Here is a 17,514-nt window from a genome sequence, read left to right as displayed (position 1 = left end):
CTAGTGCCGCGCAATTCTCGCCGGTGCACAAACCCACCAAATTCCTTCCTCAAAACAGCCACCATATCTACCTACCATGGCATTTTCATAGCCATTCCAAGATATATTGCCATGCACCTACCACAGTTCCGTCTCATGACTTGTTCCGTCACTCTCATATTTCCATTGCAGGATCGTAAGATAGCTAGCGAGATGTTTCAACGTCATACGCCATGCTAGATCGTTGCACATCCCGGTACACTGCCAGAGGCATTTCCTATGGAGTCATCATCATTGTGATCTTTGACCTGTGAGTAAATAAAAGTGTGATGATCATCATTATTAGAGCATTGTCCCATGTGAGGAAAAAAAGAGGCCAAAGAGCCCAAAAAAAGAGAGAAAAAAGAGGCCTAACATCCCAAATGAAAAAAAGAGAGAAAAAGAGAAAAGGGACAATGCTACTATCTTTTTCCACACTTGTGCTTCATGTTAGCACCATGTTCTTCATGATTGAGAGCTTCTTGCTTTGTCACTACCATATGCTAGTGGGAATCTTCATTATATAACTTGGCTTGTATATTCCAATGATGGGCTTCCTCAAAATTGCCCTAGGTCTTCGTGAGCAAGCAAGTTGGATGCACACCCACTAGTTTTCCTTTTGAGCTTTCACATACTTATAGCTCTAGTGCATCTCTTGTATGGCAATCCCTACTCATTCACATTGATACCTATTAATGGGTATCTCCATAGCCTATTGATACGCCGAGTCAGTGTGACCATCTCCTCCTTTTTGTCTCACAACCACCACCACACTCTATTCCACCTATAGTGTTATATCCATGGCTCGCGCTCATGTATTGCGTGATAGTTATAAAAAGTTTGACAAAGTAAGAGTGTGAAAACAATTACTTGGCCAATTCCGGGTTGTGCATGATTTACATTAGTTGTGTGAGGATGATGGAGCATAGCCAGACTATATGATTTTGTAGGGATAACTTTCTTTACCTTGTTATTTTGAAAGTTCATGATTACTTTGCTAGTTTGCTTGAAGTATTATTGCTTTCATGTCAATAGCAAACTATTGCTTTCAATCTTACGGATCTAAACATTCATGTCACGTGAAAGAAGTTGCAAAGGACAACTATGCTAGGTAGCATTCCACATCAAAAATTCATTCTTTATCACTTCCCTACTCGAGGACGAGCAGGAGTTAAGCTTGGGGATGCTTGATACGTCTCCAACGTATCTATAATTTTTGATGGTTTCATGCTATTATCTTGTCAAACTTTGGATGTTTTGCATGCCTTCTATTTATTTTTTGGGACTAACTTATTAACTCAGTGCCAAGTGCCAATTCCTGTTTTTTCCATGTTTTTACCCCTTTCAGAGGAGATTTTGAAACGAAGTCCAAACGGAAGAAAATCCCCGAAGAGATTTTTTCTAGAATGGAAGAAGATCGGGGAGCTTTGGAGCCAAGCCAGGGGAGCCCCTGGGGCCCCACAAGCCCCCACCCCGCGGCCAGGGGAGGCCGCGCCATCCAGGCTTGTGGGCCCCCTAAGCGTCCCCTGACCTAGGGGTTGCGCCTATATATTCCCTAAAAATCCCAAAAAAATCAAGAGATCATCGAAAGTACTTTTCCGCCGCCGCAAGCTTCTATCTCCGCAAGATCCCATCTGGGGCACGTTCTGGTGCCCTGCCGGAGGGGAGATTCGGATACGGAGGGCTTCTTCATCAACACCATGACCTCTCCGATGATGCGTGGGTAGTTCACCATAGACCTACGGGTCCATAGTTAGTAAATAGATGGCTTCTTCTCTCTCTTGGATCTTCAATTCAAAGTTCTGCATGATCTTCATGGAGATCTATCCGATGTAATCTTCTTTTGCGGCGTGTTTGTCGAGATCCGATGAATTGTGGATTTACGATCAGATTATCTATGAATCTTATTTGAGTTTCTTCTGATCTCTCTTATGCATGATTTCATATCCTTGTAATTCTCTTCGAGTTGTGGGTTTTGTTTGGCCAACTAGATCTATGATTCTTGCAATTGGAGAAGTGCTTGGTTTTGGGTTCATACCGTGTGGTGACCTCACCCAGTGACAGAAGGGGTAGCGAGGCACGCATCATGTTGTTGCCATCAGGGGTAAAAGGATGGGGTTTTCATCATTGGTTTGAGATTATCCTTCTACATCATTTCATCTTGCTTAAAGCGTTACTCTGTTCGTCATGAACTCAATACACTAGATGCATGTTGGATAGCGGTCGATGTGTGGAGTAATAGTAGTAGATGCAGAAAGTATCGGTCTACTTGTCTCGGACGTGATGCCTATATGTATGATCATTGCCTTAGATATCGTCATGACTTTGCGCGGTTCTATCAATTGCTCGACAGTAATTTGTTCACCCACCATAATACTTGCTATTTTGAGAGAAGCCTCTAGTGAACACTATGGCCCCCAGGGTCTACTCCACACCATATTTTTAGCCTTACACTTTTTACTTCGTTGCACTTTCCGCCTTCAGATCTCACTTTGCAAATAATCTTGAAGGGATTGAGAACCCCTTTGAAGCTTTGGGTGCAAGCTTGTTTGTGTTTGCGCAGGTACTCTGGACTTGACGAGACCCTCCTTCTGGATCGATACCTTGGTTCTCAAACTGAGGGAAATACTTACTGCTCCTGTGCTGCATCACCCTTTCCTCTTCAAGGAAAAAACCAACGCAAGCCCAACCTCTGTCAACGTGTCAATTTCTGGCGATGTTGTTGGTGGGATAGCAAGGGTCATAGTCAAGATGAGCTCCAACTGTCTCCCTAATAGAATTGTTGAATGCAGCATCAACAGCCTCACTTGGCAGTAAGTCCAAGCAATCGGAACGAGTCCAGGCACCCTTGTGGATAATTATGTACTTTGTACGCATCCACTCCAAATGCCTTAAATATGTCGCCTCGTCAGTGTCGGATGTTTGATTAGTTTCAACTCGACTATGTCTCTGAGCATTCCACATGTCCACCCACATAATGTGGTGCTCCTCCCAATTGATGACACTCTTATTGTTATGCCGATTTGTCCTACAAAGCATTACCATACTACATCAGTTCCATTTTTTCGTGTTAGATATTGATCAACAGGATAAACACGTGATACAAAATACTCACTTATGTAGCACCACACTTTTCTCGACGTGATCCGGCGGGCTGTGTTGTTGGACTCCGAACTGCTTTGAAACACGATGAGGAAGATGCCACTCCACCACAAAAAAGCATATCATGGGGCACCGCACACGCCAAAGATGTTGGTCACGAAGGCACATGTTGCTCAGAGGGAACCGCCTAAGTACCATGTACGGCATCCATTTCACCTACATAACAACAAGTCACTCGACCATCCATGAAAAATTTCCAGAAAATTTGCGAAAGCATTTACCTGTTCATAAGTCAGCATGTCTAGCTCGCTTATGTATGCCTTATACCGCCCCATAGCTGCGATACTCGTCCATTGGACATTAGCCCATGTGTGTGCGATAGTGCGGTACCGCTCCTCATCTCCGTCAAACGGGTACATCCAAGGTTCTTACGGAGGAAGGCTGAGGTTACGACCAACAGGGATACGCTCCCACATCCAAACCTGTAGGGCCCAAACAAAACCTCCAAGAGTGGACGTCGGCTTGCTCCTCATACATGCTCCATCCAACTTCAAATTTAATAAAATAAAAATGCAACATATACCCATTTAATATAATGAAAATGCATCATATACCAATTGAATAAAACGAAAATGCATGATATTAAGCCGTACCTGACGGTACAAGAAGGCTAGTGCCGCTGAACCCCAACTCCACTTAACATCCCAGTCACGAAGAGGATCCAAAAACATCCACGAGGCTATGTCCCCCGTGCCATCCGAAAACACCACTTGGGTCAAAAGATTCCAGAGGTAAGCCCTGGCGAACCTCTCCACAACAGCCGGACTAGCATCGCTTGGGCACTTGCAAAAATGTCTCTGTATCCAAGAGAACAACACACCGGATGGCCTAGGATCCTTCCTGGTTTCATGAATCCATGGCTCGGGTTCAACACCAACCAATGTTGCAACCCGTTGTCACCACCCATCGGACCTAACCTTCCCAGTAAGAGCCCTGCCCTCGATTGGAAGCCCCGTGATCATAGCAATATCCTCCAGAGTTATGGTCATCTCACCAAGTGGAAGGTGAAAAGAGTGTGTCTCCGGCCTCCAACGGTCCGTAAGAGCGGTAAGGGTCGTGGCATTCAACCATGGTGGTGTACCTTTAAAGTTGAGCACAAACTGAAGAAGATCCATTCTTCTAAAATAAGGCTCGTACCGAGGGTCATATAAGAGAGATTCATTCGGGTTGTGCCCCCTCAAGCAAAGTAGTGGAGGAACCTAAACCAACAAAGCATAATTTGTTAGTTGTCTCAACTTGTCACAATATGAAAATCATGGAATATAGAAAAATAATCATCAAGGCCATCATAATTACCTCTCCTCTTTCAACTAGCACCGCACGATGCTTCTGCTCGTAGAACTCATCAAGGCCCGGATATTTATCCGGCTGAAACATCCTACATAATATGAACAAAATTTTTTTAGGCATTAACCTAGTGTGAAAAACCTACGCATTCACCTAGTGTCCATAATATGAACTAAATCTAGGCATTCATCTAGTGCCACTAATATGAACTAAACCTAGGCATTCATCTAGTGCCAATAATATGAACTAAACTTAGGCATAAACCTAGTGCGAATAATATGAACAAAACCTAGGTTATACCTAGAGCCACCATAAACTACACCTAGAGCCACCATAAACTACACGTATTAACCATCACAAAATAGATTTTACTTCAAAACATACATTACACCTAGTGCAAAAAAAGCTACACAAATATAAAGTCATTGCAAAAACTAATTGGAGGGATTGGAGGAGTTTACCAGCCTCTTCAATTTGCCCCAAAGAACCAACAAAACGGTTGAGGGAGGAGAAAAAACGAAGGGGGGATCTGGAGGAGGAGGGAGAGTTTTTTCGCCAAAGGAAGAAGGAAAGAAGAGGAGAATAGGTGGTTGGTGGGCGACGGGGTCGGGATGGGCAGATATTACGGCCAGAAACGCGAGGGTGCCTGGCGTTGCACATAAAGACAACAACGACACAGGAGACTGGTGTCGCACACATGGCCAACAACGCCACATTAGAGTGGCGTTTCTATGTAGACATGCAACGCCACGGTTTATGTCGTTTTAAAAAAGGGTCAAAACATGAAAATGTTTCGAAACGAGTTTGTTCTGTGATTATTTTACGCCACGTGGGTCAGAATAGTGAAAAAACCCTCTCCGACGACAACTACTGAGCCAACCAATATTAACTATAAGTTTGTAGCTTGTTTGACTTTTGTAGATGATCTATAAACTAGTTCAATTCCACGCACGAATGTGTGTGTTTTAAAATTTGTGGGTTTATATTTGGTTTTAAATCTACCACGGCTGATTTCGGTTCTTATCCGAACACTTGCGGACATACGAAGGGTCTGTTAGAGTTGCCCTTAGGGTCGGGTTTACTAATGGTCGAATTGTATCGTAAAAGCGCGAACATATGAGGGCTCTGTTGAAGTTGTCCTTATGATCGGAATTACTAGTGGTCAAATTGTACCGTAAAAACGACGTAAATGTCCAGAAGGACGGATGTTTGCATCTGGGCAACAGCCAACAGGGCAAGCATACAATGCGCGTATGGAGTGTCATCTGTCGCTTGCTAGTGCATTCAAAGGACATAAACATCACATATTTATGAGCAGCTGGTGAGGCATGCATTAATAGGAAACCGGATCCCATCCTTGAACCCTATGGTGTCCGATCCATTGCATCACAAGGGCAGTGGTTTGACTCATTCTTCGTCCGGACCTACACAAGAAAACTGGAGACGCACCTCTTGGCGCCAAAAAAATGTAAAGCAACCACAGCTTATTAACCGCCACAAGTATGTCAAAAATTAAGCTGAGTTGCCTCACTTTACAATCCATGAACACGCAGTCTAGCAACCAAGGAAAAAAATAGCACGCTAAAATGCCGCTATAGCGCGCTAATAGCGCATTTGAAAACCAAACGCTACGCTATGCATATTTCACTCGCTACGGCGCTATTCGTGCTAAATACGACAATTTCGCGCTATATCGCGTATCGGAGCTAATTTTTTTAAACGAATTTTTCATCAGCCCACTATTCTTTTGGGCTTTGTGGCCCAGTAACCCTAACCAGTGGCGACCAAACCTATAGCGACGACCAGACCTACCGACCGAACCCTAAATCCCTAACCAAACCTACCGCGCGATGGTGGTAGCGGCGGCCGCCGGTGCTTCGCCAAATCTTAATGTATGAACTATTGAACTCTGAACAATGCTATATGCCTATATCTGGACCATGCTTTGCTATATGAACAATGGTTTAGCCTTGGTTTTAGCTGTTGAAATCTGTCATTTGTGTTGCTATATGCTGAAATCTGAACAATGTTCTGTGACATGCTATTTTATAAAATAACGTGCTATTAGCACGCTATTTCGTTCATAGCGTTTTTTTTAAGGCTGCGCTATTTTAAATAGGGCGCTATTTTTTTCCTTGCTAGCAACAGAGAGAGCACAGCAAGAAAAAGATAAAGAATATGCAAGCATGGTCAATGAATCATCTCAGCAACAAATATACTACTACCGGGTCAGCATCGATTAGTTTTGCCAACTGTACAATCATTCCATACCTCTCACCAGCTCACAAGTATTCAACAAAAACTCTTTTCTGACTCTGGACGAGACTAGTAAATAAAAAAAGAAGAATCAAAACGAGTTCCTGATCAGCACTTCTCTTCGTCGTCGAAGGTGGCCGACGAGTAATCCTCGAACGTAATGCACGACGACGACGGCGACTGTGACGGACTTGGCGAGGTCGCCAGGCTCACGAGCAGGTCCACGAAGGCGCCCACGATGACGCCGTGGACTCCCTTCGCGTTGAGCTTGAGGTACCATGCGAGGAGCTCCTCCAGACCCTCCCAGTCCCGCAGCCCGTGCGCCGCCACCATCTCCGCCATGGACGCCCGGAAGTCGCCGTACGGGTCCCCCGACTCCACAGATACCACCACCGCACCAGCCTTCAGCTCGGAGTAATCTTCCGGCTTCTCTTCGATCTTGCCGGCCGGCGCGGTGGTTGCTTCTTCGTCCTCGGCGGCCGCGGCCGTCGTGATGTCTTCGGTCTTGCCTAGCGTCTCCGCCTGAAATATATCTCGTGTTAACACTGCTTCAACTGGTACCATCATCATTCATCTGCTCAAAACTATAAATAGCATTACCTGTGTGGGCGAGAAGAACTCTGCGCCGGCCGGCTCGAAGAAGAGCCGTTCCGACCGCACGCCGCACACGACGGCTGTCTCACGCAGCCGCAGCTCCTTTCTCTCCTCGGCCTCCGGCTCCCGATCCACGGCAGCCTGTCCCGACGCGGCGACGGAGTTCCGGCCACTGCAAGACGCTTCATCCAGGGACGGGCGCCGTAGGAAGTGCTCCGACGGCGTGTCGTACACTGTGTTCGCGGTCCGGTACACGACGGCCGCGGCATCCTCCGGGCGCGCGCGGAAAGAGCTGGTGCGCGGGTGACGGCACGACGGCCAAGGCCACGTGGACGGGGGCGGCGGGTAGCAGAGCTGCCGGTGGTGCGGGGTCGACGGCGACGGAGATGGCGAGGGCGGCGACGAGGGCGGGCGGTGCACGTCGCGGAGCTTGTGCAGGATGGCGGCGAGGCCCTTCCTGGCCTTGGTGGCGGGGTGGTGGCTGCCACTGGCGCTGCCGATGGCGGCGCGCGCGCGCTTCTTGAGCTTGCGGAAATGCAGGTGGGGAGGGTGCAGGGGAGACATTGCGCTGCCGCGTTTCACGGAAGGGTGGTGGGTCGTGGTGGTCTTGCCGCTTCTGCCCTGATCTGTTTGTTTTGCTTGTTTTATAGAGGAGGGAGAAGACAATGGGGCCTGGCTGGTAGTGTGCCCATTTACTGCATGGGTTGGAGTGGTTACAGTAAAGAATTGAATACTGCCGTTGAATGTTATATTGGCCAATGGTAACCACAAGAAACGGGAAATTTGACCGAAATTTAGTTTCCGTAATCCCCCCGTTTTTATTAACTCCGTATATTAGGTTTGTGTAAAATTAAATTTATGTACTTTTAACAAATTGTAAAACTATATACTTCCAACAAGATTGTAGATAAATATATTACTTCCTTCGTTTCATCGGTCGAACCACGATGTCGTGGATTTAGTCAATCCCGAACGCACTTCCCTTTGTCCAGTGTTATGTTACTTGCTCGAAATTCGATCGTCGGTATCTCCATAACTAGTCCAGTATCATTACTGTAAATTCTCTTTACTCATTCCGTAATAAAAGATCCAGTGACTAACTCCTTAGTCACATTGCTTGCAAGCTTCTAGAGATGTTGTATTACCAAGAGGGCCGAGAGATACCTCTCCGTCATATGGAGTGACAAATCCCAGTCTCAATTCATGTCAACCCAACATACTCCCTCGGAGATACCTGTAGAGCACCTTTATGATCACTCAGTTAGGAAGTGATATTTGATACCACACAAGGTATTCCTCCCGTGTCAAAGAGTTGCATGATCTCATGGTAGCAATAAACTACGTGATCTCATGTCAAAGAGTTACATACTTGACATGAAGAAAGGAGTAGCAATAAACTACGTGATACGATCAAATGATATGCTTATGGTTGGGTCTTGTCCATCACATCATTCTTCTAATGATGTGATCTCGTTATCAAATGAAAACTCAATGAGCTGGTCTAGTAGAGGCTCACTAGGGACATGGTCTTGTTTATGTATCCACACATGTATGTATGTTTCCGGTCAATACAATTCTAGCATGGAAAATAAACGTTTATCATGAACATGGAAATATGATAATAACCAATTTATTATCGCCTCTAGGGCATATTTCCAACACTCTCCCACTTTCACTAGAGTCAATAATCTAGCTCACATCTCCATGTGATTAATAACCAATGAGTTCTAGGGTTTGATCATGTTTTGCTTGTGAGAGAGGTTTTAGTCAACGGGTCTGCAACATTCAGATCCATCTGGACTTTGAAAATATTTATGTCATACTATAGACGCTGCTATCATGCTCCACTTAGAGCTATTCCAAATGACTCCTCTGCTATTCGGTTTGCTACTAAGAGTCATCTGGATGAGTGTCAAAGCTTTTATCGACGTAACCCTTTATGGTGAACTCTTTATCGCCTCCAAACTGAGAAACATTTCCTTAGTCCTCTAAGGTTAATTTTGACCTTTGTCAAGTGATCTACTCCTGGGTCACTCTTGTACCCCCTTGCCAGACTCATGGTAAGGCAAAATCAAGTGTGGCACACAACATGACATACAGTATAGAGCCTATGGCTAAGCCTTCTTTGGTTGATCCATTTTGAACTCCTTCCAAATCATGTCAAGGTATGTGCTATGTGAAAGTCTTATCAGACGTCTTGATCTATCTGTATAAATCTTGATGCACAATATTCAAGAAGCTTTACCCATGTCTTCCTTAGAAAAACTCCTTTCAAATAACCCTTTATGCTTTCTACAAATTCTACATCATTTCCAATCAACAATATGTCATCCACATATACTTATCAGAAATGTTATAGTGCTCCCACTCACTTTCTTGTAAATACAAGTTTCTTCATAAACTTTGTATAAACCCAAAAGCTTTGATCACCCCATAAAAGCGTATATTCCAACTCCGAGATGCTTGCACCAGTCCATAGAAGAATCGTTGGAGCTTGCATACCTTTTAGCATCCTTAGGATCAACAAAACCTTTTTGTTGTATCACATACAACCTTTCTTTAAGGAAACCATTAAGGAAATGTTGTCTTGGCATCCATCTGCCAGATTTCATAATCGAAAAATGCAGCAACTGCTAACATAATCCCAACAGACTTTAGCATCGCTATGGTTGAGAAAGTCTCATCGTATTTTACTCCTTGAACTTGTTGGAGACCTCTTTGCGACAAGTCGAATTTTATAGATAGTGACATTACCATCAGCATATATCTTGTTCTTAAAGATCCATTTGTCCGCAATGGCCTGTGAGTCATTGGGTAAGTCTACCAAAGTCCATACCTAATTTTCATACATCGACTCTATCTCCGATTTATGGCCTCTAGACATTTGTCAGAATTCGGGTCCATCGTCGCTTCTTCATAGTTCATAGGCTCATCATTGTCTAACAAGATGACTTCCAAGACATGATCACTGTACCACTTGGGGCAGTACGTGTCCTTGTCGACCTACGAGGTTTAGTAGTAACTTGATCTGAAGTTTTATGATTGTCATCATTAGTTTCCTCTTCAATTGGCGTACGCACCACAACAACACCTTTCTCTGTTGCGCTACTTTCCAATTCTTATCGAGTTCTAACTTCTTCCCGGTAACTTCTTTCGAGACAACCTCCTTCTCTGGAAAGGATCCATTCTTGGCAACAAAGTCCTCACCTTCGGTTCTGTGATAGAAGGTATACTCAATTGTTGTATAATTGGTATCTTATGGAGATGCACTTTTCCGCTTTGGTTTCGAGCTTATCACACATACATGTCGCATGCCGAAACTTTAAGAAACGGTAGCTCAGGTTTCTGTCCAAACCATAACCCATATGGTGTCATCTCAATGGATTTAGATGGTGCCCTATTTAAAGTGAATGTAGTTGTCTCTACTGCATAACCCCAAAACGATGGTGGAAAATCGATAAGAGACATCATAGAACACACCATATCTAGTAGGGTATGGTTATGACATTCAGACACACCATTACGCTGAGGTGTTCCAGGTGGCATGAGTTGTGACACCATTTCCACATCGTCTTTAATGCATACCAAACTAGTAACTCATATATTCAACTCCACGATCATACTTTGGACATTATATCTTCTTGTCATGATAATCTTCAACTTTGCTTTGAAATTTCTTGAACTTTTCAAAACTTCACACGTGTTTTTCATCAAGTAAATATATGTGTATCTACTTAAATCACCCGTGAAGGTAAGAAAATAACAATATCAACCACGTGCTTCAACACTCATTAGACTGCATACATCAAAATATATCGTTTCCAATAAGTCAGTTGCCCGCTCCATCGTATCGGAAAATGGCATCTTAGTCATATCTTGCCCATGTGGCATGGCTCACATGTATCAAGGGATTCAAAATAGAGTGAGTTCAAAAATCCATCACCATGGAGTTTCTTCATGCGCTTTTCACCAGTATGACCTAAGCAGTAGTGCCACAAGTATGTGATACTATCATCATTAACTTTGCATATTTTGGCATCAATATTATGAACATGTGTGTCACTACAAACGAGATTCATTAAACCATTCATATTGGGTGCATGATCATAATAGACATTATCCATGTAAACAGAACAACCATTATTCTCTAACTTAAATGAATAACCGTCTCGCAATAAACAAGATCTATATGATGTTCATGCTCAACGCAGGCACCAAATAACTTTTATTTCGGTTTAAAAATAATCCTGAAGGTAGAGCGAGCATGCCGATAGGGATCACATCAACTTGGAGACACTAACAACGTGCACCGTCACCTCGTTCTTAGCCATTCTTGTTTATTCCGCAGCTCTTGTTTTGAGTTACTAATATTAGCAATTGAATCAGTATCAAATACCCATGGGCACTAGTAAGGTACACATCAATAACATGTATATAAAATATACCTTTGTTGATGTTGTCAGCCTTCTTATACGCCAAGTATTTGGGGAAATTCCGCTTCGAGTGATCGTTCCCCTCACAATAGAAGCACTTAGTCGCGGGTTTGGGTCCAACCTTGGATTTATTCACTGGAGCGATAACTGGCTTGCCATTCTTGAAGTTTCCCTACTTTCCCTTGCCCTTCTTGAAACTAGTGGTCTCATTAACCATCAACACTTGATGCTCCTTCTTGATTTCTACCTCCGCGACCTAAAACATCGTGAATAGCTCAAGGATCATCTTCTCCATATCTTGCATGTCATAGTACATCCCCAAGCTCTAGCAGCTCGATGGTAGAGACCGGAGAACTCTGTCAATCATTGTATTATTTGGAAGATTAACTCCAACTTGATTCAAGCGATTCCAGCATGCAGACAATCCGAGGACATGATCACCGACTGAGCTATTCTCCTCCATCTTGCAGGCAAAGAACTTGTCACAAGTCTCATACCTCTCAACACGGGCATGAGCCTAAAATACCAATTACATCTCTTGGAACACCTCATATGCTTCGTGGTGTTCAAAACATCTTTGGATCCTTAATTCCAAGTCGTAAAGCATGGCACACTTAACTATCGAGTAGTCATCAGAGTGTGCATGCCAAACGTTCACAACATCCACAAACGATGCTTAAGGGGATACCGCACTGAGCGGTGCATCAACGACATAAGCCTTCTCTGCAGCGGTGAGGACTATCCTCAAATTATGGACCCAGTCCCATAATTGCTACCATCATCTTTCAACTTAGTTTTTACCAGGAACGTATCAAAAATTCATGGGAGCTACATCGCGAGCTATTGATCTACAAACTAATTTGAAAAGACATTTTAACTATGTTCATGATAAATAGTTCAATTAATCAAATTACTAATTAAATCCCACTCAAATCAACACCCCTTACATTTTCTACGTGTGAGATGATCCAAATCCACCAACCCAAGTCCGATTGTCACATGATATGAGGTGGTTTCAATAGTGAACATATCCATGTTGATTATATCTACTATATGACTCATGTTCAATCTTTCGGTGTCTTGTGTTTCAAGGCCATATCTGTACATGTTAGGCTCGTCAAGTTTAACCCAAGTATTCTGCATGTGCAAAACTGGCTTACACCCGCTGTATGTGAACGAAGAGTCTATCACGCCTGATCATCACGAGGTGCTTCAGAACGACAAACTTTCGCAATGGTGCATACTTGGGGAGAACACATTTTTTCTTAAAATTAGTAACGGATCATCTTATAATTCTACCTTCGTCCTAAGCAATAAGATGCATAAAAAGATAAAAATCGCATGCAATCAATAAGTGACATGATATGTCCATCATAGTCTTGTGCTTTCGACCTCCATCTTCAAAGCACCGACATGATCTCCATCGTTACCGGCATGACACCATGATCTCCATCATCGTGTCGTCACGTGGTCGTCTTGCCAACTATTGCTTATACAACTATTGCTAATGCATAGCGATAAAGTAAAGTAATGGCATAAACTAAATTTAAAGACAACCTTATGGCTCCTGCCAGTTGCCGTACTCATCGACACGCAAGTCGTGATAACTACTAGAAAACATGGTCATCTCATCCATCAACATATATCAAATCGCGTCTTGGCCATATCACATCAAAACATGCCCTCGAAAAACAAGTTAGGTGTTCTCTACTTGGTTGTTGCAAGTTATACGTGGATGCCATGGGCAACTAGCAAGAACCGTTCTTACCTAAAGCCACGACAGTGATAATCAAGTTGCCTTTTAACCTTCTACAAGGACCTCCTTTGTCAAATCATATTAAACTAAAGTGGGAGAGATAGACACCCGCCAGCCACCTTTATGCAAAAAAAAAATTGCATGTTAGTTTGTGGAACCGGTCTCTTGTGCGAGGACAAGTAAGGTTGGTCTGAGCCGCTTCATCCCACAATCTGAACATCAACACACAGAACTTCTCTTTGTTGTACTCATGCATATCATATACGCATATACCTATCTCATGATGTCACTGCTAGGGAATGTTGCATGGGAAACAAAAAAAATCCTACTAAACACCCAAGATCTATTATATGGAGATGCGAGCAACGAGAGGGGAGAGTGTGTCTACGTACCCTTGTAGACCATTAAGCGGAAGTGTATATTACGCGGTTGACGTAGTCGTACTCTTCATGATGCAATATGATCCATCACCGTACAGACGACGCCTCTACGTTTAGCACATGTGTGGCTCGATTACGTCTCTGGCTCCTTGATCCAACAAGTGAGGGCGGGGAATGAGATGGGATCTGGACGAGCACGATGGCATGGTGGAGATGGTGGTGGACCAGAACGATGGCACGGTGAGCAAGTAGGGCTTCGCTAAGTGCCTCCGGAACTACGAACGAGGAAGAACGAGAGAGACGGGAGGGAGAGGGCCGCCTCAAGGGAGGCTACTTGTTGTGTTCAGCCTTCCCCTCCCCTCCACTATTTATAGGAGGCAAGGGGGATGAGGGCGCGGTCCTAACCCCTCCTCCAAGGGAGGGGTGGCAGCTAGGAGGGAGGAGTCCTCCCTCCCGAAGGCACCTCCGAGGTGCCTTGCCCCTCAAGGTTTGTATCCCCTAGCCACATGGGCCCCTCGGGGGCTCGACCAATAAGGCTAGGGTGCCTCCCTATAGCCCATGCTGGCCCAAGGGGAATGGTGGAACCCTCCATGGACTTCCGAACCCCTCCCAAATCCTCCAAAACCTTCGTAAAGCTTGCAAGTACAATACCGGCAAAACCCAAAACTTTTCCGGTAGCCAAAATATGAGTTCCCATATATAAATATTTATGTAAGGACCACTCTGGAGCTCCTCGTGACGTCCAAGATCTCATCCGGGACACTGAACAACATTCGTTCATCAATGTACATATCCCAATACTACTCTAGCGCCATCGAACATTAAGCGTGTGCACCCTACGGGTTCGAGAATCATGTAGACATGACCGAGACACCTCTCTGGTTAATAACCAATAGCGGGACCTGGATTCCCATATTGGTTCCTACATGTTCCATGAAGATCTTTATCGGGAGAACCACAATGTCATCAATTCAGTCAGTCCCGTATGCAGTTTCCTTTGTCCAGCGGTATGTTACTTGCCCGAGATTTAACCATCGATATCTCCATACCTAGTCAATCTCGTTGCTCGCAAGTCTCTTTAATTGTTCCATAATACAAGAACTAGGGACTAACTCCTTGGTCGCATTGCTTGCAAGCTTCTTGTGATGTTGTATTACCGAGAGGTCCCAATGATACCTCTTTGTCATACGGAGTGACAAATCCCAGTCTCGATTCTTGCCAACACAATCGACGCCCTCGGAGATACATGTAGAGCACATTTATGATCACCCAGTTATGAAGTGACGTGTGATAGCACACAAGGTATTCTTGCGGTGTCAGGGAGCTGCATGATCTCAAGGTCTTAGGAACAGATACTTGACATGAAGAAAGTAGTAGCAATAAACTAAGTGATGCAATCAAATGCTATGATTACGGTTTGGTCTTGTCCATCACATCATTCTTCTAATGATGTAATCCCATTATTAAACGACAAATCATGTCTACAGTTAGGAAACCTTAACCATCTTTGATCAATGCGCTAGTCTAGTAGAGGCTCATTAGGGACACAGTGTTGTTTATGTATCCACACATGTACCTAAGTTTTCGGTCAATACAAATCTAGCATGGATAATAAATGTTTATAATGAACATGGAAATATGATAATAACCATATTGCTTCTAGGGCATATTTCCAACAATAACACAACACAATATGATGAATGCAAGGTCTAGTGACCAAAGTAATCAAACGTAGGAACCTAGGGTTTGATAAAACTGAAGACACGAAGAAGAAGATGTATCCTAGTGTTCACTTCCTTAGAGAGACGCTAGTCTTCATTGGAGAGATGGGTGTTACCATGAAGGCGCACCAACAACAAGAAGACTAACCCTATTCCCCATGAGATATTACCATGAAGGTTATTCTCTACCACTAGTGGTAGACCTTGAGAAGAAATCCATACCTTTATAGGGGCTAATCACACATTGATTCCTCACACAATAACTCTAACTACCTAGGAGAATCCAACCACCAAGAGTAACAATAATAAATTGGAAATTCTCAAGTATTTCTTAAATCACAAATTGCTTCTGTCAAAAGATAGAGGATGAGTGGATCTATGAGTAGGTGGAATCTCTATCAATAACTCTCAAGAATCTTCAATAAATCTTTGATTTGGTGTGTGGAGTACGAGACGGGACCTTTATCACATGTTTGGTTGAATTTAAAGTTTTGGACGAACCCTCCACGAGGTGGTGAAAGGTTATTTATAGCCTAGCCTTTTTAGTGCAAAAAACTACAGGTCACACAGTCTGGCAGAAAATTTCCCGTGCAGTCGAACCACTGACGCTTGTTTTGCAGAACACTGGATGGAGAGAAAAGCATCAACCGCTAGACAATCCGGCTTGAGTAGCATAGACAGTCTGGCAACCATCTCGGAAAAAGGTCCTCTTGATCCTCCTCCAATGCAACGTTCGACTATGATGAAACTTTTCTGTTGTTGTCGTGCAATTACATTACTAATGCATATCATGTTACGATACTATAACCATATCATCACATTAATATACTAAGCATATCACATTACTATACTATAAGCATATTAGCACACTAAGCATATCATTAAAATCTACACACCAAGCATATCATCGAACTACTACACTAATAAGTACCATACCACGGCATGATGGTTAACCATCATCCGTGTCACGCGGGTCACGAATGGCATCCCGAGGTAGGCATGATGTGGCAGAAGTGTTTTCCAGAGCTTGTTAGTTTCATCTTCGCTCAACCTAGTCATTCTATGGGCATATAGTGCTTCATCAAGTAGGTCCTCATCTTCTTCCTACGAGTTGAATGGATAATAACCAGCCTGTGAGTTTATCTTCTGAAGGGGAAGCTGATCAATTCATCCCCAGTGAGATGCATGCGGGCGATGAAACAATCTCATTCATCTCCTCCAATCTGGGTTATGTTCCTACCCTTATTGACCTTCATAGTGTAGGCCCCCTAGAAGCGTCGAAGATAATAGTGTCTCCAGTAATGAGCTCATTTAAATCCAATCTGACATTACAAGGGACGATATGTGTAAGAAAAATAAAAAAAACACAATGCATTAGTGGAAATAACAACAAAAACAAAAGAACAAACTATTAGAAGGTTCTTACAATTTTTTACCACTGCAGGAACAAAACACGACTGGAAGTAAATGCCGAACAACGTACCAGTTGCAAGGCTGGTTGCGTACTTTGACTTGCACACTCGACATAGTGATGGTTGCATCATTCTACACAAAACATATTGAAAACTAAGTATATAATCGAATTCTAGACTAGTGAACCGACACTAAGTATAATCAAGTAATAGGATGTTAAATATAATTATACATTAGTAACTGTATACACAAATAAATAAAATCCACGGAGGAAGACACAAATAAACAAATTCTACACAGGTAATATAATTTATGGGAGTTCATTTTATTCATTCCTCTCGCATTCCAGACTACACTACCAAATTAAGTTGAACTTGAATCATTAATATTCTAGACAGTTAAAAAATTCTACTCAAAATGCACTATATATATACTAAATTTTTTACACAAAGTAATCCTAAATCAACTAATATATGAATCTCACATATGGATTG

The 17,514-nt window shown here is 43.4% G+C and overlaps 1 protein-coding gene across 1 annotated transcript; it reads right to left on the bottom strand.

The window, feature by feature from the left end:
* Positions 1–6,654: 6,654 nt before the first annotated feature.
* On the bottom strand, positions 6,655–7,919 carry LOC123430259 (transcription repressor OFP13-like). Its single transcript, XM_045114135.1, has 2 exons — positions 7,324–7,919; positions 6,655–7,245 (listed from the first exon to the last, which is right to left on the bottom strand). Exons 1-2 carry the CDS (start codon positions 7,879–7,881, stop codon positions 6,832–6,834), a joined length of 972 nt encoding a protein of 323 aa, XP_044970070.1. The 5' UTR covers positions 7,882–7,919; the 3' UTR covers positions 6,655–6,831.
* Positions 7,920–17,514: the final 9,595 nt, after the last annotated feature.

This window comes from Hordeum vulgare, chromosome 2H, assembly GCF_904849725.1.
Source record: "Hordeum vulgare subsp. vulgare chromosome 2H, MorexV3_pseudomolecules_assembly, whole genome shotgun sequence".
NCBI classification, from domain to species: Eukaryota; Viridiplantae; Streptophyta; class Magnoliopsida; order Poales; family Poaceae; genus Hordeum; species Hordeum vulgare.
Note: the sequence above shows the minus strand (reverse complement) of the source record. Positions and strands in the feature narration are given on the sequence as shown.

Bases quoted from the DNA above. Each gene is read 5' to 3' on its own strand.
- LOC123430259 (XM_045114135.1), bottom strand. From the start codon at position 7,881: ATGTCTCCCCTGCACCCTCCCCACCTGCATTTCCGCAAGCTCAAGAAG. The intron at 7,246-7,323 runs GTAATGCTATTT...GATATATTTCAG, and splicing joins AGTTCTTCTCGCCCACACAG to GCGGAGACGCTAGGCAAGAC.